Source organism: Falco cherrug, chromosome 11, assembly GCF_023634085.1.
Source record: "Falco cherrug isolate bFalChe1 chromosome 11, bFalChe1.pri, whole genome shotgun sequence".
Classification (NCBI taxonomy): domain Eukaryota; kingdom Metazoa; phylum Chordata; class Aves; order Falconiformes; family Falconidae; genus Falco; species Falco cherrug.
In genome coordinates, this window is record NC_073707.1 from 21,362,847 (window position 1) to 21,385,910 (window position 23,064).

The 23,064-nt window shown below is 44.1% G+C and overlaps 1 protein-coding gene across 9 annotated transcripts in view; it reads right to left on the reverse strand.

Annotated features, from left to right (window-relative positions):
- Positions 1 to 23,064, reverse strand: part of LPP (LIM domain containing preferred translocation partner in lipoma) — a 356,437-nt gene that overhangs the window by 16,024 nt on the left and 317,349 nt on the right. For all 9 annotated transcript variants that reach the window (XM_055723235.1, XM_055723233.1, XM_055723237.1 and 6 more), the window contains 2 exons: positions 4,131 to 4,309; positions 912 to 1,032 (listed from right to left, as the gene is read on the reverse strand). In XM_055723235.1, coding sequence (XP_055579210.1) covers positions 912 to 1,032; positions 4,131 to 4,309 — 300 coding nt within the window. The remainder of the gene's footprint in view (positions 1 to 911; positions 1,033 to 4,130; positions 4,310 to 23,064) is intronic.

Consider the following 23,064-nt stretch of genomic DNA (forward strand, 5'->3'; position numbering starts at 1 on the left):
GTCTACTTACAACACCCATGTGTGCGCAGCCTAGGTATCTCAGCAGCCAGCATGGGGACATGCTGTGTGATGAATTAGGCTCTAAAAAATCTAGTGTAGGAATGCCCCTGTGTCTCTAAAAAACCGGGCCGAAGTAATAGGCTGGTATATACCCCAAAAGCCAAGGTCAGGTTGAGAAGTGAACCAGATGCCTCAAGTTTCAGCCTAGACAAAGTAAGCCTTAGTCCATCCTTCTTTCCAGTTAAAGTTATTAAAACCTGCAGCCACAGTAAGAAATACATTTGGTCTCCTTTTCTTACCCTGCCATCTGGTTGATGTATTATCCAACAAGTAACACTTGCATTGAAGAATTCTTGAAGGTTCCCTAACGCAGCTGTTCCCACATGTTAATTGCTTTAAGGTGATTTTTATTCTCTGTCTTCAGATTCTTACCATCAAAATTATATGAAGTGCATAATGAAACTGAACAGGAAAGCAGCGCAAAAAGCATTGCACAAAACAAGAATGATCATGTTTATGTGTCCATTAAAATTCTTCAACCCAGAGCCATATGTTGAGTTTCCTGTACAATCTTGCTCAAATTCTAACATGCGTTAGCTTTCAGTTTAAGAACATAAACACGAACAATGTTTGTGCCCAAGCTATAATTTATGAAGTTCTCAAATATTAAGTCCTAATTACCTGAGTCACATTCTCTTGCTCTCCTAATGAACCTGTTACAAACAAAGGACCTGATTTTCTTCTCATTTGCGCTGATACAAATGAGGAAAGATTCCTTTCATGCTGAAGTCAATGAAGTAATTTGATTGTAGAGACAGTGTTACGATGGCTACAAACAGTGTATAACATGAGGTGGTGATAAAATTAAGCCAACCTTTGCTTTCTGTCCTTCATGTGATTAGAATACCAACCTCACACCGGTAGCACTGGACATGGAAGTCACGGTCCAAGGCAACAATGCGTACAGTCTCCTCTTGTCCTGGGGCTGGCATGATGGGCTCCTTACACACCGAACATCTTGGTGCAAATTTCCTGAAGAAAGAGGAGACAGTCCCAATCATCATAACTCAGAGTGAGTTTTTGATAACTGCAGCAGCAAGCAAGAAATATGCATTTGTACAAACACACACACACACACACGTACGTGCATGTCACAGTTAGTAGCATTGCACAGCTGCCTCCTTGCAAAGATGAGAGAAAGGAGCACTTTAGTCTTACAATGCAATTTCAGGTTTGCAAGATATTAAAGAACACTTTGCAGACTATCGGGAGAGGACTTCAAGAATATCTGACAGGCAGCACAGATATTCTGCTTGCCCTAATTAACAACTAAAGTGCCCGCTGAATGACCCATGATCATGACACCTATGCACCACTGCAACCCTCAGGCTCAACCCCCAGCCTAACTCTAAGCAAGTCCATGTAAATCCTAAGGTTAGAAAGATGACCAGGTTCTGCCTCAAGATAGTTTCTTGGAAAAAAAATAAAATCAAAATATTAGAATTTGGAGATTGGAACAAATAAGGTAAAAAGTCTTAACAGAGACGGTATAAAAAGATTTTCCTTACACTACACTAATTTGTCGATGTTTATCCCACCCATTTTAAACTTCTGAGCTGTCTTACCCACTTATGCACACAGGAACACACTCCTGGCTGTGTTTACTCTCAAACAAGAAGCATCAGGGCAATTCTGTCTAGCTGTGTTTTCTAGCTAAAACCATCTCTCAGTTATGCATTAGTGGGTTGCCCAGGCTTAAAAAGGAACATGTCTGGGTGCAGAGAAACCAGCACTCTCTCTTCCACAGTCTGCCTGAGTCAGAGTTGTATAGTGACACTCACTCACTGTGTGAAGGGACTGGTTTGAATCAGGCTCAGCTCAGGGATTAAGAGGAGCACAGACCTATCTTTTTCCCCTTACACTGCTCACCGTATGCCCTTCTGGCTGATTCACACATTCTGTTTTAGCTCTGTTTTCGCTCTCCCGCAACTGCCCATGAAAAGTGGCCATCTCTGCTTGTAGGCAGGTGGGGATGCTTAAGAACTTTTAGCCTGTGGTGAATCATTATTTGTTCTTTTGGTTCAAAACCTATGGATACCAATTCCCTGGCTGCAAATTCTGCTCACCAAAACAAAAGACACTTACACCTACAGAATCTGCCATGTAATGAGGGCTGGGGTCACAGGCTGTGGAGCAACAAAGGGCAATGCTTATGGCAAACATCAGAACATGAGGAGATCAAAGGCCCTTCTCTTCTGAAATACCTAGGAAAGACTAACTTTGCCACCCAGCCTGTCACATGAACCACCTCAGAATTAACTAGCTTAGAAAAGAAAAAAAAAATCTATCTGTGCTTGGAATAAAGAAAATATTAATTTCACTGGCAGCAGATGAAAGATGTCTGTGTAGCTGCGATCTAACGAAAAAATGAATTAAACAGTGGCTATAGAGAGCGCTCTGAAAAATAACTTAAATGGATCATGATATGACCGGAGCTGTAATCGCAGTTAATTATATGCTGCTTCATGCAGGCACTTCCTTGTGCCATTTAGCTCAAATGTGGTGCTTAAAAATACTTTAACATTTCTTTATCCAGGCCACTGTGGGTAATTCGTTATGAGCCAAATGTTAATTCACAGGACCCAGAGATGACTCTTGCAGATTTCAGGGGATGTGGACGTGCTACTGTGGGTTCTAAGTGCAGGGGGTAGCTAAGTGACAGTGCGAGCATCAGCTACAGTTTTGTTATCAAGAGGGTGTACACAATGTAGAGCACAACCTCCAGAGCAGGAGGACATGTCATCCCTAATCAATTAAAACTGGGCTGGCCAAAGTGCTGCTAAATGTGTGGTTGGCCAAAGACATTTGAGTGTCACATTAGGTCTTGCGCTATTCCCATCATCTTCCTCTCGATCTTTCACCCAATGATTTTGCGTCCTTTCCTTGGATTGACAGCCTCCCACTTCCCCGAGGTTCACATACAGTCACTGCCAAGAGACTTCAACGCGGGGCATCAGCTCTTGCTCCCAACCTTTCTCTTGAAGGCATGTGAGCCCTTGACCTGTGGGGCTTGGGGAAAGAGCAATCTCCAAAATGTTAAGTGGGTGTGAGAGAAAGCCTTCAGAAGCCTGCGTGGTGCGTAACCCTTCTGCTGGGCCACATTTTACCTTACACACAACTGCTGGCACAGAAAAGCAAGGCAACACAGCAGTTGCCAATTAACCCAGCCTATGTGAGCTACAGGGAACATCCTCGTGTCGGATTTTAACACGCCAGTTGATTTGTGGCTGCTTCCCTTTCTGTCAAGTCAACCTGCTTCTTTGAGCTTTCAGGCCCACACACTGATGTCATAAGGCTCTAATTAAGTCTACCCCCTTAGAAATTAAGAGATAAATGGTTGAGATGTAAACTCACATTTGTCAGTATTGATTTCCTCTTTTAATTGAGGGGTGTAATGTGTCTGTCTTTTCCATACCGGGGAAACATTTGTGCTCTGATTATATCTACCTGTCTTCCCTAGATTAGTTGTGATGATGGGGGTGGTAGCACAGCAGTGACAGAAACTACTGGCAACTATACCTTTTGACTTACTTTAAATAGCAGTTTCATTATAAATTATTACCAGGGCTTTATTTTCAGCAGTTTAAAAAGCTAATTAGCAACTAGAAACAAAAGGAGCTGTGAGCAACCTGTGGCCACCTAGATCCTTCTAGCCGGTAAGCAGACACCTGCAGAGTGCAGCAGTACAGGACCTCTCCTAATTGCTTGGTGGAAGAAGCAAGGAGACGCTGACGTGGAAGTGCAGGTACAGGCAGCAAGAAGAAACGTGCACGTGCTGAGTGCAAGGGAAGGCTGCGGGAATGCAGAGCATTTAAAACAGAGAAACACAGAAGTTATCCATAAAGTCAGATCTAAGCAAAACAGAGATCAAGCAGCACTGGCCCCTAACCAATTAATCTTTTATGCCACAGTGCGCCTGCTTGGAGCAAAGCTCTGCCTACTATTTACGAGCCTTGGGAGGAAGTGGCAGAGGGTTCAGATCTTTTTGGACACAGTCTGAAAAAGGAGGAATTTTAGGGACAAAAGAGAAAGACAATAAGCAAAGCCACTGACAGCAGCTTAGGCCATACTTATGGAAATCCTCGATGCAGTGGATGTTCCCACCAGCATCCACAGTGAAGGGGATCCCGTCCAGGCTGCGATGGCACATCACGCAGGTGAAGCAGTGGGGATGGTAGGCCTTCCCAGTGGCTCGGAGGATCCTTTCCATGATGGGCTTTGCACAGACGCTGCACTGCTCCAGTGTGTTCTGCAAACAAAACATACGCAACAGGTGTGAGCACTGTCTCAGCAGGACATTTGCAAAGGTCACTTAGGATGGTGGCTGCTGCTGGTCTATTTGGAAGGTTTAGGTACTTTCTTTTCATTTCTTCTATATAAGTGCAGTACAGTCAACAAAGAGTATGATAACAACACAGGGCCTGGGTCAAGCCTTTAGTATAGTGTGAGAACACAAACCAGAGCCTTCTCTCAGAAGCTCTGATAAATGATCAGAGATTGTTCATCAGGTGGGTTTATCTGAGACATTACAGCTTCTGTAGTCAGGAGTTACGCAGCCTGCACTCCTGAGTTTTTGCCTCTGGACCACCCAGTCTGAATGACCTTTTGCAGCTGAGTTGATCAGAGACAGCCTCCACAGCACCCAGTGCAAAGCTGAAGCACAAACTCATGGGGCTACAGAAAGACCCCCTAACTGCTCTGCCAGTACAGCTCCCATAAAGGATCGTTATCTGCCTTGTAAGAAAATCTTGATCTTCCTCTCACACCACGGAGACTACTGTTGAGCCTGGGGAGAGCACAAAGCTGTGCCTGCAATGAAAGCTTGGAGATTTCTCAAGGACTCGAGTTCAGGATGACTTTAACTGTTCATTTATCTCTGGCCCACAGTGTTTCAGGTAATGACTGTGAAATGCCAGCTCTAAGGCCATGATCCTTGCTGCACACATTTTACATGCTGGCTTGCTCCTGAAGCACCGGAGCCTAGAAACCCCCCACCCTTCAAGTGGGGTCCATTGGATGATTCATCTCATTTCACCCCTCACTCACCCTTGCAGTTAATTATAGAAACACCAAGATAATTTTGCTTCAGATGGTTGTCTCTGAGACACACCAACAGTTCTGGCACCAGCTGTGCAACTTAGCCTTTTAAATAAAGCACCTTAAAGATATATGCCGTGAATGGAAGGTGTAACCCATGTAGATGCAAACAACAACTTTGTGACAATGATTTGGGTTATTTCATTGGACTTTAGGAAAACAAACCTCACCTACTACTCTTGCTTGGGGAAAAAATGCTTGATGCATCTGGAGTTACCAAATAACATTATCAAACAGTGTTTAAATCTTGGATGAGGTAGAAAGTCTATGATTACAATATTGATTATGATTAAGGTAGAAATAAGGAGCGGGGGGAAAAGGGAAAAATCTAATGGACATAAATATAAAAAGCTGCTGGAAGGCAGATCATGTTGACAAACACAGGAAGGCCAAAGTTCTTCTCTTCTTCATGCAACAAAATTCCCAGGGAAAGCAGTGCTTTGACTGACCGCATTGTTATTGCTTCTTTGAGCCAATATTCTCAGGGGCAAGATCCAGCCCTTACATGTGCAGCCAAAATGTATTGTCAGGAGATGAATCACCCAGGAGCTCAGAGAGGTTACTTCTACACTGACATATTTGCTATTGGACATCATCTCTGGGCTGCACATCACTGGTAAGATACAAACATAGAAATACACAGGCTTATATCAAAAGATCAAAAGGATTGTTTTTGGAAAGGTCAGTATGAAAAGTCCTGAATTTTAACCCATATGAGAACTGCCTCACACATTTGTAAAGAGAGCACAGCCAGACTAGCATTGGTTTCAGACTGGGTTTAGCTTTATGCCTTGTAATAATGGGCAGGAAAGAATTATTGCTGGCCTTTCTGTCTGGTTGCTGTCACCATCATCATCATTATAACAGTAGCTGGTATGCCAGAAAAAGCAAGGTCAATAATTTTCTCCTTGGAGAAACAGCCTGGCAAATTTACCATTTTGCTTTGCATAAGCAGACCACATCATCTCAGTTCGTATCCATGCTGTTCTCTATATTGCCAAGGAAGGAATCCAGCATACCGACGGAAGGTTGTGCCACTCATAAGGCATTTGCTATGACTCCGTCTGAATATGTGCAGGTACGGAGTGTTTGCCTCACCAAGTCACCGCTTGCTTCCTTTCCAACAGTTGCCAACAACAGAGGCCAAAGTATGAGAACAGAGCAAGCAAAAACCAGCAATTCCTTAGGATGTGCTTCCAGCCTCCCGTGATTTCTGGCTTAGGGACTTCCTGAGCCACAGCTTGGCTTCTCTGTACTTCGCCTCAAGTGGACCTTTCTCCCATGAACGTTGCTAATCACCTTTTGAACTCTGACAAACACTGAGCACCCACGGCACAGCTGGGAGTTTCGCGATTTACCTACACACCGGGGACTGATCTGCTAAGCGGTTTACCCCTGCTCTGCCACCGCCGCCAACGTGACACTGCTCCAGGCAGCAACGGCGAGCACAGCCCACCTGGTACTGCGAACAGAGCAGAAACCCGCAGCCACAATGCACCCTGCAAAGGGCTCCAACACCACACAGCACGGCCTGGAAATGCTCTCGCTGCAGATCTGATACAACTCCTACTCGCACGTTTCAGACACACAGAGCTGAAGACCACAAGGGATTATTACAGTCATCTTGTCGGACACCTTGCGTTAATGCTGGCTTTGGTGGGAGTTTTGCAGTGACCAGGACAGCACGTAATCTGCTTCTGGCTTATGCCTTCAGAACACACACTTCTGCTCCCAAATCTCAGCTCAGTCACACTGTTTGACAGTCCGGCAGCTAAGTATGAAAAGCATTTTAAATTAACCAACTCCTGATTAAGCCTTCTACACAACTTGAAAATCAGACCTGAGAAATTTATTCTTTTCATCCGTCCAAGTCTGTAAGAGCGAGGAAAAACAAAGTCATTAGTTTCAGACTCCAGCTCACTCCCTGTCTGGGAGTGTATTTGCTTAAGCCTCTTTCCTTGCTAGAACCCTGGCTCAGACCCTTCTCTTCAAGGTGTTACCAGAAGATGCCAAAGGGAAAGCTTCCTTGATTCACACCCATTTGACATCAGGTTGCTGTAAGGCAGGATTTGGCCTGTGGAGCTAACAGGGTTTTCTTTGATTCTCTAATCAGGTTATCCCACATGCCTAAGTGCTGCCCCAGCAGCTAACAACCTGCATAAAGGTATTTCTGCACATTATGGGAATAGCATCCCTGTAGGATTGTAAGTTTGGCTTCTAGATTTTGCTCTCTTTCACTGTTTAGCTAACTCTCCTAGAACCTCCTGGAGTTTTCAGACCTTCAGAAAGCCAAACAAGATAAAAACAAAAAAACTAGCAGCCCTATTTTTCTTCTTTTCTCTCAAGCTGCCACTGCCAGTTCTCTCTGTAATCAACAGGTAGAGCTTAGCACATCTGATGAGCTACACAGAGGGTGAAAGGAAAGCACAGAGAAGAACTAACCAGCTAGGAAACATCAGAGCGAGGGGCTGGGGTCAAATTTACATCACAAGAATATGGAACACAAATCCAGCATGGGCTGTGCGAAAAGTTTACCATCCTTTTCCCATATTTTTGGCTAAGAGGTTGGGAATGCCCTTCTTTTTTAGAGACATTTGTGTCTCAAATTCCAACTAATTTTTTGCATTTAAAAAGGGCAGGGAAGGACCCATCAATTTCTAAATGGAAGGCTGGCCCAGTGTTAAAGGCTGAGTCTGGGCCCATGTCTCTTAAGGACAGAACTGCTTATCCGTGGCACAGTAAAAATAATCTCACCTGGGGAGAACAATGTACCCTAATATACCAGTAAGAAAAACCACCTCAAGAAAAGAAACACTAAAACACAAGCAAAGAACCGAAAATGACCAGGATATCAAGCATCAGCTTACAAGTGAAGACTTGAAGGTGTACAGCACGATGAGCAGGAAAGTGGGAAGAAGCTGCTTAGGAACAAGTATCTGAGGATAGGGGGTGGTTCTTTGAGGGCCTCCCTATAGCAATACTTGGCCCTTCAGAAAGCCAAAGGGAGTTGCTCTGCAGATGTTAGGTCTAAACGTGGGACACAAAGTGAAAATCCAGACTGCTGGGAAAGACTTCTGGGGTGCAAGAGCCATTGAAGACTAGAAGTGGGAAGTGTTTGAATCCCCTCCTGAAGACTTTACGTCCCAGATGGAAAGCTGGCAAACTGCTTTAGGGAGCAGAGCTGCAGTGACAGCCTGTGGGCTGCAGCTCATCCAGTTTCCCTAATGCTGTAGATTATAACCCCTCACAACCAAATTTTGGGTGACAGCAGTAACTCGCAATATAGCTTAGCACAAGGACCCTCCCACAATGACCTAGCAATGAATGCAGAAGAAAAGCCACATAGAGATTAGTCACTGCTTCTTCTGTATTGGCAAATCATCTGGAGCTCTAATGAACATAAATAATCTCTCCTGCACTCTGGACCGCAGACCAAGGAGAGCTCACACACAGGGACATGAGCATGGTATTGCTTATTTTGCTGGGAGAGGGGAGGGAAGCTGCTGGAGTAAATTACATTGGCAACTGATGCACAGGGACATGAACCCACTTTTTGCGAGCACTGCAGAAGAAATACATTTTTTGGAGTGACTGCATGGCAGAGATGGTATTAGCTGCGGGAATCAAAAGTGACTGTTGTGCTAAAAACAGGCACATGGTCAACTACTGTAGTTCAACTGTAACTTAGTAAAGTGCGGTAAGTGAATTGCTTTCAATCTTGTGACTCCGTCCTTCATTTCCTCAGACTGTGAGGAGAGCAGAGCAGCAGACATTTTCCCCATTGTGGGATAATTTTTGAGGCTTGAAAATGTTTCCATACTTAAGTGAAGACAGAACACTTTAATCTCAAGAAGTCTGGTAAGTTTATAAACCCCAAATTAGATCAGGTCAATTGAAACGCTGCACTTCAAATAATTTCACAATGGTTTCATTTAGGTTTTGGGTCTGCAAATATATTTAATTTATAATCCAACTATGTAACACAGACATTCATGGAGGGGTTACGTGTCAAGATGTAATTTCAACACTTTCAAAACCTTCCCCCCCCCCCCCCCCCCCCGCCCCCCCCGGTCTTTTGCATTATTTTTAGAAAAGGAGAATCCAAGACCCTATTTAACCCCCCACCAAAGTCCCCAGCCATCCCCAATTGCTACCTCCACAGATGGATAAATCTTGGCAAACGCAACATTTAATTTGCTACTGGCCAGCATGAAATTACTTCCTCCATATTTGAGGAGAGAATTTGGGCATGTGTGTGTTAATCTTTCTCACTTAGCTTGACCAGCTGGACACATTTTATCAGTGGGTGACACTCTCCTTCCCTTCCTGCTGCTCTCAGAGGGGTAGGTCCAGCAAGGGAGAGCCCAGCAGAAGCATCTTGGCCAATTCTCTGATGCTCAGGCCACATTGCCATAGTTGCATCAGTGTGTTGGGGCAAGAGATGTGACCCCTGATAGCCCAATACATCCTGCCAAAATCCCCTAATTCAGACCCAGTGGTAAGCAGTGAGGGTGCTCTTTAGCTGGTACAGCTTGTTTTGCTGGGAGAGGGGAGGAATAAATACTGGAATAAATTACATTGGCAACCCTACAACATTACCAGCATGGTGTGGGTCTGAGCTGCGCATACAGCTACCAGCTGCACAACACAGGCTCAGGCCCTGGAGGTTACTGTATTCAGTGGCTTTCAAATAGTTCTTCCATTCGGCTCAGTTTTTAGTGGCTTTCCCAGCACAGTAGCAATACCACAGCTGGCATGCTTCCCCTCTGCTGGAATTTGCTTTTCTTGTCAGGAAAAACGAATTCAGCTTTGTATTTTTGGACTCGGAGCAGCTGGAGGTGAATCTGGCAGAAAGTCCTCTCAGCATACAGGATGAAACAAGTCCCTTCCCCTTGCCCTGTAACTATGAGAGAAAGACTAGATATGTTTTATGGCTTATGTTAGTAGCAAAGATGACAATGACATGCAATTGAGTCCATAAATGTGCAATAACATAAAGGCCATGATGAAAATGGAACAGGGCTTGAGAAATGCTTCACAAATGACACGCAGATGTCAAAATATGCTCTACAGTGAGAAGGAAGAAGCTCCATTTGCCCCTTCTTAAAATAGCTGTCTTACCAAGCGAAGGCTAAGGGATGGCTTTGCCATTGCCTGAGCGTACCAAAGGCTGGGGGGAAACGGAGAAGGCTGCTGGATCCAGCAGGCCAAAAGTTGGCCATACTACCTGGAAAAAGGTATATATTTTTAATGATGAACATAATTAATGTTTAGAACAGCACAGGAAGGGTCAGGGTGACTTCTATGCTGCTCAGTGCTGCTTTAGACAAGACCCATGTCTGCCTCTGGTACCACCAAGTCAACAGTGATGAAGGAACGTCAGGGTTAAACGATCTGCTCTGCATTAGGCTCAGTGTCCAACCACAATCACACTGACTCCTTCCAGCTAAAAATCCACAAGAAGCTTGATGTTGGAAATTACTTAACTACTTTCTGGCACTCAAAGCTACTCATCTTCTGTAAATTCCTTGCTCTGACAACACAGAGATCTTTGTCACTTCAAAACAGCGGTGCTTACAAATGTAACAAATGTGGGAATCGTTCTCTAAACTGGTGGGCTAAAAGATAAAATGCCAGATTTTCCTTCTGGCTTTTCAGCCAAGTAACTGTCAGAGGCAAAGCACTATCATGCTCTGTGCCTCAGTTGGCCTGTAAATAGAATGTCTGTAGAAGCTGCATATTCCAGTGAGAAACTGGATGCTGGTAGGTTTGATAAATACTTGTGAAGTAGTTTGTGTGCCCAAATGGTTACTTGATGGAAACAAGCTATTCTTAATAGTAAAAAAATATTTTTTTTAAAAAAATCTGTAGTGATCGCACATACCTCAAAAGTCAACCAGGTCTGACTTTGAGAGGTGCTGTACCGGGGAACAGCATCTGAGCTGTTACTCAGAATACTCCAGTATGGCTACAGGAATTTGCAAGAGTGAAGCATTTCAATACTGGGGAAATACTTCTAACTTACAGTTGACTTTACAAAAGCATAGAGAATAAAAGTCTATGCTTATGAAATTTTTTCAACAACTATTACAGTCACATGCAATACTACAGTAAGCCAAGCAACTGAAAGCATCCTCAGCGACTAAATATGTAAAAGGACATTGTTCTATATCTTGGTAATCAGCTTCTGTTCCTTCAGAAATTTTTCATCCTAGTGAAGCTGCATTTCCAAAGCTTATCACATTTTGTCTACTGCCACCAGGAAAGAGGAGGTGTACATTCCCCACAAAACTGAAACAGTGCATCGTGCCTGTTGGTGAGCACAGCTCAACTTGGTTTTATCACTGCCGACCACACCACACACCATGTATGAACCCCAGTACAACCATACGAAGTCAGTCACACTACACCAGGACTGCATCTGGTCCAGAAAACATTCAACGACTAAGCTGGGGCAGGCTTTTGGAGTGCTGGGGATACGAGCATCTGTAAAGCGCAGAGCAGGAGACAAGCCTGCCTTGGCAGGGAGGGATGATCTGATAAGACAGTTTCCATCTGTGATTTCTTCAATCCAAGGAGATCCCCAGCTCATGACCAGACCTTTGGCCCTCGTTCCAAACCATTGCATAATACAACGCCTGGCGCAAGATGCTGATTTTCAAAGATTTCTAATTTGAAGGAAATCCCTCAAAATCCCTCCCAGAATGCCAGAGGTAAACAGTTTGTTCAAGGCTTCTGCAGCTCAGGCGAACTGGCACAGAGCTACAGCTGAAATCCCTGGACCCCATCGCACAACAGCAGCCGTGCCTCAGAAGATTAGCATTGCTTCATAACACTGGGGTCGCTACCTAAAGAAAAGTCATCTGCTGGCTTTGCCGACTGCAGAAAGATGGGTTCAAGGATTTGTTAGAACTCTTTTTTTCCACTGGAGCGAACCTTGACAGCTTTAAAAACTATGATCTTCTATTAGCTTTGCTCCTGAGGGACAGGGGGAATACATCGCAGGTGTCAATAGCTTGCGCTTTCACATATTCTTAACACCCACACATCAGGTGAGGGCACCTAACAAACCATAATCATAACTCAGGGCTCTGCAGTACAAAGCTGTCTGGGGGATAAAGCAAAGCTATTCCCTATGCCCAAGTGCTTCCAGGCTTTGCACTATAGATGTAGCGCTGTTTGCCTTACGTGTTCTCACCACCAAATTCACCTCTTCCCTCAAAACATGATGTGTCTGACCTTGTGTGCCACCCTGGGAGTTTTGCCTAAATAAAGATCTGTCCTGTTGCAATTACTTTCTGCCCAGGCAGCAGAGTTACAGGCAGCTGGGAGATGTGGCAAACAATGAACAGATACACTCTGCTCCTTGTTTAGATACAATTGTGGACAACACAGAGATTTCAAGCTTAATTAGCAATGCCAAGGAAGCTGTTAGAGAGGCATTCAAACTGCTTGCAGTTTAAACTGATTAGAACTTCGTGAAAACAAAACAAAATTGTGTAGCAAATTGTTAGGCTAAAATTCAAGTCCAACCTAACCGCATCAAAGGAAATACAAAGTCACTATCGGCAAAAAGTGGGCTGTTTTTCTTTTCTTTTGGTAAAGAATTTAATTTCATAGCCTTTAATAAACCTGATGCTCCAATCCAAGCTTGCCACTCTGGCAAAGAGCTTAACCAAAATAACACTGGAACTCATAGCTGGCAGGCCAAAGAGACTACAAATTGGTCAAATCTGGGCACAATACAAGAAAAAAAAATCCAAAATTCCATTCAATCTTCCCGTTTTAGAATTTTGATGTAACTGACCATTGACATGGAAATGTTATCTTGACCTTAACTGCTAACACTGACTTGTGGAGGAAAAAATGACTGACTCTGTGACATCTCAGTGGTTATTTATAGTTTCCCTCACCCTCCTCTTAGTATTTTTACATTAGAAATGAATTCTCGCCTGCCATGCTTTTCCTGAAAGACTGTCTGAAGAGTGCAAGAACGTGACATAAAAACCATCAAGAAAATGGAGTCTTGTTTAACATGGAAAGAAAATTTTAGTTGGAAACTCTATCAGTAAACCAGCATGACGCAAAGCTGAGCTTGTTTTGGTTACAGCCTTTGAACTACAACCTGTTTTAAGCTGGCATTTTATGCTTCCTCTGTTCTCTAAGAGAGATCTCCTGGAGAAACCAAGGGAAAAGACAGGACTACTTGAGAGTCTGGGTACCTCTAAAGTTTGTACAAAAAAAAAAAAAAAAAAAAAGTGGTAGAATCCTTCCCTTTCACTCCTTGAGAATAAAACCTCCTCACCTCTATGCCACAAGGCACACAACCCATTTTCCCCTGGTTATTTCAAGTCACAGGTAAGGGCTTCTAATAGCTACCAAAGGTTAAATATTTCAGCTGAACAGCAGTTTACCAGCTCCCCCTTCCACTTAAATTGCTCAAGCAAAGAGAATGCAAAGCTTCTCCAGAATCTCTCATACCATTCGCAAGAGAAAGTCATGTTTTCTAGTGGCAGGGGCAGAGCACTGGAAACTAAGAGTGCTCAGGTTTTGTCCCTCGGTTCACCAGTGACTCCGAGAGTTTTATTTCATGGTTTTCCACCTCTGTGCATCATGTTATCTGTGGAGTGGGTTTAGTAAACTATTGGGAGGCCTGTGATGCTCTGACAGAAGTCACATCTCTATTACAAACACCAAAGCTGGCACCTAGCATTACCAAGAAATAAACAATTCCCCAAACTGAACAAACAAACAAACAAAAAAAAAAAAAAAAAAAAAAAAAGAGAAGGTAATGAGATTTTGCACAGAATTTCATGGAGCTTTCACTGAAACACCTTTTGAGTGCAAGATAATAATTTTTCAGTGTATACGTGCAAGTTCTGAAATACAGGTCATGGCAACAGTTCAGCATAAAAATAGCTGCTTTTAATAGATAACGTAATCCAGTATAAAGCTTGGAAAAAAACCCCCAAACTCTCACAGCATTTGGATGCTGCTGCTACCAAACTGACAGTAAGAATATGATTCTCCCAAATCCCTGGTGTGTTTCTTAAAAAGTTGCCAAATGCATTTAAGTCCCTGATGTGAGGAGAATGTATTGGAGCCTTTAGGGCAATGGGAGACTTATCTGTGCCTGGAATATGAGGGCTGAAAACTTTGTGGGTGCTCTGAGATCCTTCCAAAGGGAGAGGAAAAGGTGGTTTCTTATTTCCTCCTGAGTGAAATGCGTATTTTAAAGACTTTGGAAGAACATCGAGCAGGGACCACAAGCAACCAGCACTGGCCACTCTGTGAATAACAGAGAGCATAATTTAGTGAGTCAACATAAAGCAAGAATTGTGCTCCTGTACTCTTTCCCCTCCACAGAAAAACCAGGAATTTGGTTTTTTTGGGGGGGCAGGATTTCTTCGGAGGCTTGAAATGAGTTATCCCCTGGAGCGATACCCATTCTTCTACCTAGAGTCAGATCCGAATTGGAAATAAATACAGGCTGCTGAGTAAGTCCAGGGCCAAATATATCACCTAGCAGGTACTGGGATTATTTTTAGATGCAATGACATCCCTGTTCTTTTCATTCAGATAACCTGGATGTTTGCTTCTGTTCCTGGTCTGAGGAAGTAAGTTTGAGCCACCTGCTGAGACAAAAGTGACAGAGAAGGAAGGGATACAAAAAGGGAAAATGGAAACAGCTATGTAAGAGGAATCCAGACAAGGCATAGCACAGATAAAAGAACTTCCCAAAGAAGTCAAGTGAGATGTGAGAAAAGTGAAAATCCATATGCTTTTAGCTGGAGACTGATGTTCCACCCTGAGAACCCACCCATTGCCTGCCTTCCTGCACTATAAGATGATCTCATCCGCAGGAAGATAGCAAGAGAGAAAATGGTTTACATCAGCCCGTCTGCACCATCAGCACACCTCCAAGGATGCTTCTGCTACAACTCACCTCAAGGTACAGTTGGGAGAAAAGGGATGATACATTACTCCTTCTAACCTCACAAACTGATACCCGCACTATAGGTCAGATCCTTCCTGGAATGATGTGTGAAAAGTAAACCAGACGCTTTGGGAAATTCTTCTGTTCAAGACACTGTGATGGGACTGTTAGGCAGAAGATTCCCTGCAACACAACTGCTTACCTAATCGATCTAATCTCTTGGCACTGTTCTTTTACTCTCAAACTAGAAAAAAAAATAAGGCTTCCTGCGGAAAAAAGAGAACTTTTCTTATTTTGGACAGACAACATGGAGACTTGGATACAGAGATCTTGGATAGCAAAACCATTGGAATGCAAATAAAAATGTCTTGGGCTCAGACTTGCCATCAAGAGCAGATGGGTGTGTCTGAGTAGGTGGTAATTCTCTGGTGTCAGCAGGGTTAGGCAAGGATGTTCAGAGCAGGAAACCTGCACTCTAAAGTCATTTCTTTGCCTTTCATCACCACAAGAAACTTTGGATTAATTTGGAATATGAAGGACACTGGTCTGAGCTGTTGGGAAGGTTTATGTCAGAGCAAAGCAGACCAAAAAATCAAGCTGACAGCTGGCATTTCTTTCCCAGGTCTTTTACATCACTTGAGGAAGCTGCCCTGGATGTTATTTGAAGCTGAAAAGCACAGCCACTGAACACTGGGCTAGTCAACTGTCAGTTCATAATATATACTAACCAGATTACTCCTAAGTTTGTGAAAGCAACACCAAAGGCTTTCAGCCAAATATTACACTTGAAAAAAAAAAAAAAAGAAACAAGAGCTGAGAAAAACCAGCGAAACCCAAATGTGAATGGAGCTTTTGAAAAGGAGAGGAGATTCACTTGGGCACACACAGCAGTGACACACACTCCACAGTCTTGTGACAGCGCTTGAGAATCAACAAGCAAAATGGAGCAGCAAGAGGAGGAGAAACCAACTTGTCCAACCTCACTGTTTTCCTAGTGACATGGTTACATAAGAAACGTGCATTTATATAAACACACTGAATATATAATAGATATTATATAACACGCCCATTCTCCAGTCACTAGTGTCCTCTTGGTGTATGGACTCTCAGGCTGAAATCACAGTGGTTATGGAATACAGAGGAAAAAATAACATTATTCCAGGATCATTCTGTTCTGTAACTGTTCCATTCAGTTATGGGGATTTTCTTTCCATAACAGTGGAAGAGACTGTACTTGGGTGCTTCACACAGTATTTTAAAAGGTCTGAGATCACCTGCACCAATGGTTGTTTCTCATTAATATAACTGCTGCATTGCTCATCTCCATCCTAAGACAAGTTACTTCCAACTTTCCTTTCTGAAGACCAGAAATTGCCATTTCCCCAGAAAGAACATCTGAACACCCAAAGTAATCTGACCCCTGCCTTTTGCCAAGCAGCTCACGCAAAGTAAAACTGGTATGGCCCACATCTTTCCATAGCTGCTGATTTAACGGACCTACTAGGAGCAACAGAAGGGGAAGGGCCATTCTTCACCAGGTTCTGACTATGGACCAGATCCAGGGGCAAAGGGACAAGACAAGCTGGTAACAACACATGGCTCTTGTACCTGATTGATCCAGCTTATGCAGGCAATATGGACAAATAGTGGTGGTCTCCTAATGAAAGGAACACGTTCTTCGTTGCTGGCACCATCCCACGCCACTGTGCAAAGCGTCCCCTCCCCACACGTGCTGCCATACCAGCTCCCAAAGAGACGAAGGAGAAGGACAGAGGGACAGGGGGTGGCAGTGAAGAGCGGGGAGCAAGGAAGCGATCTAGGACTCGGAGCCATCCTCTTTCTCCGGGTTTGCTGTTGGGGCAGCATAGCCCAGCTCTACCCTACCTGTAAGTTTTCCTATGGAAAAGTTAATGTTGGCTCCTTCACATGCAGTGCAAGTCCAGCAAGCATCTTCCTGCCAGTTCTGCAAGGGCAGCTAAGGAGTCTTGCTGGAAATCTGGCCCCAGAGAGAAACAGCAGTGGAAAGCAGCCATTTCAGAAGCACATTATTAAGCCATCAGACCAGTAGCTACAGGATCCCCATGGAAAAGTTGATCCAGGCACTTTGTATAATTACTTGACCCCTCCCAGAGTCATTTATTCCCCTTTGTGGTTGGCAGGGAAAGTCAATATCTTTTGGAGCTGCAAAGTCACAGGGCTTTTAAAGAAGCCAGGTTTATAGGTGAAGACATTTCCCTTTGCAAAATCTTCACTTGAGTACACTGTTCCGCAGCAATCCAGGCTTTTTGGAGAGCTAATGCAGCAAGCTCAAATGAGCGTGGCACAGAGGCAAGTTTAAGCTTTCCATTTGCTTTACCTACATATGTTTTAACACTCACATTTTTAGATGAAGAGGCATAAAAATAGCTTAATTGTACATATTGCCTACAGTACTGCTGGACTCCACCTGTGGGAAGGAACTAGAGTTTAAATTTTATTAAAGTTGCACGTTTCCAGGAGGTTGCTAATTATCCTGCGTGTTTTATACAGTATTTCTGGCTCCAGGGTCTTTCTGTACTTTTCTGAAAGAAACCCAATGCAAAAGTATTTGAACTGAGATCTGGAATGCGTGACTGAAAACCAGGCACTCACTCCAGGGTTCATCTGACCCCACATATCCTTGTTCTTACCAGGCTTTGGAAAGCACTTTAAGATCTGCTGGTGAGAAAATACTGCCTGGATACCAAAGACCTGTCTTTCCAATTTAATTCTCCTGCTTCCATGCACTTTGAACTCCGCTGTTTGCCTGCCATTCCTAGGACTACAGCTGGGTGTAGAGCCCGATGTGTAAATTAATTCACTTTGGGTACAATCCTCCTTTTAACTACCGATCACTTACAGTCACACACTGCAAAACGTCCTCAGGGATGGGGTGTTCTGTATTTTAGGGTGGTTAATTCAAACCACCTTTTTTTAAAGACACTCCATGCCTGCAGCTTGAGTTGGGGTATGTTCAGCATCTTGGAAAAACAAAACCAAACAAAGCAGCCCATAGTCTCTCACGAAGAAAACAAGCTACAAGCTGGCTAGAAAGGAGGCCAGCTTTTGAAAACACCAGCTTTTGCCTTTTCTGACCTAGATGGCTGACCACCCCCGAGCACCACTTGAGTGCTTTTCTTGTGCTCCTTGAACAAAGGCAGCCAAATGTCCAGTGGCCATAAATCATCATTCTTCAAGTGGTATCAGATGGAGTTACTGACATCTGGACCTGCCATGGCAGTGGTTTAACAGGATGAACATGTTAGCTAGTGCCAAGGTAAGGGACACAGGGATCTTGTCAGCACATGATATGCATGCTTCCCATCTTCCCACCATGCCTGGACTCTCTGCTTTCTTTTGGGAATGTCACAAAAAGAAAACAAAACAAGGCACCACTCCTCCTACCCCAAATTCACAGTTTATGAGATACTTGGTGCTACCACAGCATTGTTTCTGTGAAAAATCCTTGGCAACTGATCCACTTGCAATTTTTAGTGTCTTACAGGTTTGACTAAATCAAGACTTCCATGATAATGTTTTCCATGATAATGTTCAGACCTAGTCTGAAGACATCAAGAGATGCAGACTTATCACTTACTAGTCTTTTGTTCCAGTAGTAACCAGTCATAGTGTTAAACTGTTTGTTTTATTTCTACTGAGAGTGTTTGGCTACTGCTTCCACCATCATTCTGCCTTTCACTGCTATAAAAGTTTCTTTATTAGCCAGTACATCACCTTACACATTGCATCACACTGCCTCTGAGAAGTTAAACTGTCTGAATTCACTTGAAAATATTTTTTCTCCCACCTTTGGCTCTTTTCTCCAACTTCTTCAGTTTTTCAGTGTCCTTGTAAGAAATGGACAGTAGACTAGATAGGAGATTCCACTCTCTTACCAACACTGGACTTGATACAAAACCACTCTTCAACTTAGTCTTCCTGAGACTTCACAAGCAGGTCTTTTGTCAGCCCTTTTTGTCACAACACTGGAAGGCCTCCTTAGCTGACTGTCCAGAAATCTCTGCTCCTTCCTAAGGAAGGCACTTTGCAGGATAAGCTTCCAGCTGTAGACAGAGCTCGTGTGCCAGAAGATGATGGTTTTGTACCCGAACAGATAGATGGCCTCACAGTTAGGTGCATTAAACCAGTTTTGCTCAAAGTACTCCAGAATGTTCATCAATCCATGCCCCTCCATTCCACTGCTCTGACAGTGGATCCACTGATCTTACTAATCTACTAATTTTATCAGCAGTTATTTTTTCTTTTTTTTTGCTAATAACAGATTACAGATAAGCATCAAGTACTATCAGACATAACAGCTCTACAGTACCACACCTGAAATCGATTTAAGCCATGCTCTTTCACATGGTTTCTCTTGTAGGGACAGTTGCACTGGTCCCAAAAATATGGTTGGGGGAAAGATGTTTTATCCCATGCTGCTTTGTTACTGTCACAGGGAGTCTTAAGCAGAAGCCATTAACAAGCTATGTGATTTAATGGCATTTCAGGGTGGTAGTTATTCCACAAGTCTATATGAAATAAAAACTTACGTGTATAAAAGCTTTTCCAGAAAGATTTAAGAATTACTTCAACAGGAGGAACAACTACTTTACTTGTTACTGGCAAAAGAAAAAAAACAAACCGAAACAAAAAAACCCTAATCACTCTGACAAGCCCCTGGAAATGAACAAGCTGACTCTAGTTTTTATTGTGTAGGTGATAGCTGCATTAGGCACCTCTGAGCGACAACATTTTCAAAGCTACTGGTCAAGCCTACTTCTGCAACAAGGAAAGCTCTCAAAGTCACCAGGCAGAGATGTTCCTAGGGCTGGAAGCATGGAGAAAGCTTGAAGACTGACTATTCCCCAAAAGACAAACCTGCAGTATAAAAGAAAGTGCATTCCCAATGCCAGACTTTCCACAAACAGAACCAGGCAAAAGAGATGTGAAAGATCCCTGGGAACGAAACTAGGAAGTGTCTGCAACAGCTGGTACACAGCGAAGGGAACCTCTGAAACTAAACTAAGTATAAGGCAATTTTATGCATGTTACTCCATTTCTATAAGCTGCAACTTTATAAACCTTTTCAATTATTCAGTGTCTTTTGGATGTTACACTTATTTGCTGTAACCTTAACTTGGTTTGAATTAATGGTGATGATATTACACTAGGACACTTGGAGTGGAGTACCACGAGCCTCTAGCAATGCCCTCTGTCAACAATACGGTGCCGCAGAGAAGAGAATGTGTTTTCCCCAAGCTGCTCTGGCTAGCCTAGGAGATGGAAAGGCGCAGAAGAGAAATCCAGCTAGAGGAAGCTCCAAGCACCCCAGGACTGTAGCCATCCAGTCAGTTAAGCTCTCCGAAGTCACTCCATGCAAGTTTCAATGAACAAAGCATTAGCATCAACCCATTTCTCAGAAAGGTAAAAGCAAGGCACAGTGAAGCAACTGAAGCTGAGCAAAAATTATACATAAGGCAGGAGAAGAATTCAAAATAGGAGCAATGGCTGTGAGATATGGACACATGACTGTGTTCTAATAGTTTAGCTATTAAATTAACTACTTTAAATTAACTAGACTTCTCATTTTCTTCCTCCTGCTTTAGGGCACTCTCAGCAGCTTTGGCACACTTGAGGCCAGCACATGGACCTGCTGGATTTTGGATCTAGGAGCTAAAGGAAGCACTGAGGGGAAGGACTGGCAGGCACCTGGACATAACGATGCTCTGGACAGGAGGAAAAAAACATTTCCCAGGTGGCTTCCGGAGCCCAGAATTTACAGACTACAGGCGGTAACTCAATCACCAGGAAAAGATCTTAGGGGAATGTGGAGAGAAAACTGCAGGGCTGAAAGCAACTCTAGTGGTCTGGCCAGGTCACCTCAAATAGATAGTGTCACAGAGAGGCACAGGATAGCTCACTTGCCCATACATACCCTATACGGGGTAAATGCAGCACCACAGGGCCACTTTCCCATGCTGGGACCTCCTCTCCATGAAGCACACCAAGATTTCCTTCTTTTGGCAGACTTCTGAAGGCCTGGTTACATTTTCCTCTCCCCTTCTTACAGGTGCTACCATTTGGCACATACAGCTGACATATCAACTACATGTGCGTCTGAGCTTTGCAAATCCCATGTAGGAAAATGCTAGCTCAGACATGCAAGATTAAGTCAATGTAGAATGTAAGAAGAGTGACATAAGTGGACCCCCATTTTTCAAATCTTCAGCAAAGATTTCAGAGGGCAGGGTAGTCCCTACCCTGTTTTCATATGCCAGGATGTTTTCCAAAATGGCTTGTGCTTTAGATCCCATTCACTTTTTAAAATAGATATTTTTCACCAAAACTGCTGGAAAAGAAATCTACCAACGGAAAGGGGCAGCTGCACCTTGCAGACATGCACAGCTGAAGCTCTTTTATGTAAGATTCCCCCTGACCGTGTGGAGAGCTGTTAAGATGTCAGATCATGGTTTGCTGCTCTCAGGGAAGCTGCTGCAGCACTCAGTCAGAACAAGTTTACGTCTTGGAGGAATTAATTTGTCTGAATAATGTCATCCTGGTTAAACAAAATGTTAGGGAAAATATTGCAGTGTGCCGGTGCACCTCCCTGAACTGCTGCCTATATATGGAGATTAGCCAGCGTGAAAGGGATCCTGCTGAGTCAAACCGGATTATAGCAGTATTATTTTATAGAGGCAGAAGAAAAGAGGAGGGAAGGAGGAGCTAGGGAAACCTTGCAAAATAACAGCTGTTTGACATGTTAAAGCAAACAGCATGGATGTGAAAATGCTGCCCGCTTACACAAGCGCATCAGAACCAGGTCAGCTGACAACAGCAACCAAAAATAAGTTTTTACCCCTTTTAGCCCTGCAGGCAACCCAGCTCCCAGAAAGCAAGGTGGACTCCAACCCTTTCCCACGCATCAGGAGATGTGTTGGCTGTGTTCCCACCAGGCACCAGCCCTGTGGCAGCAGCCTGGTGGTGGAGATGTTCCTCACATGGGAAGGATGTCCTGGAGAGCCTCACTTGGCCTGCTCAGTTGCCTAAACAGCACGTAAGGGAGCAAAGAAGCTTGCAGACTCAGCTCTCGGAGCCCTTGGGGAGCTGGTGCAGATGGCAGGAAGGCCTTCAGTAAAGTCCCTGAGGTGCCTCCATTTTTCATCATCAGGCATTCAAACAACCGTTTATGCGCTGGTTGTTCAATGCTGGCTGGAGACTCAGGGCTGGTGGGAAGTCACAAATGGGATGTGCCCTTGTACATCTTGTTTGCAGAGCTGGATCTGCCGCGTGTTCTTAGAGCACGCCTGGAGGGCTGGTGTCCTCTCTCTCCAACAAACAGCTTGACCTTACAGCGATAGCATAGATTCCTTTGCCTGTCTCTCTCTGGCCCAGCAAATATACCTGTGCAAAGAAGACATGCTTGCCCAGGAGAAAGCAAGACGTGCCTACGCCAACCATCTGCACCCTGCAGTGCAGGGGGGGAGGAAGACTGGCAGCTGCCTTGCAACTCTCACTTCAAAATCAGCCCTAAATATGCTGCATCTCAGGCCAGGGCTCTGAACAGTGGCACTGTGTGAAGGGGCTGAGGGTGGGTGAAGATGACCCCCTGACACCCTGACGTCATTAAAGAACAGACTCTGCTTAAGCACAGAAGAGCAGCAGAACTCAGGCAGGGGAGGAGGTGGTACTTTTCAGGCCAGAAAGAGACACCATGGTAAGAGGCAAGGCTCGTGCATCTCTTTGTAGTGCTTCTATTCAGCAGTGCTGGCCTTGGTGGATCAAAATCCCCTGCTCCTCCTGGGAAGTGTCAGAGCCTGAGTGTGGTGGATTGTGCTAAAAGTTGTGCTTTGCAACACTGAGCTGAAGACTGCTGTGGTAGCAGTGGAAAAACACTCCTCCATCCTCCACTGCCCAGTGCCAGAATATCAAATCCAACGCTATGCTAGCCAGAG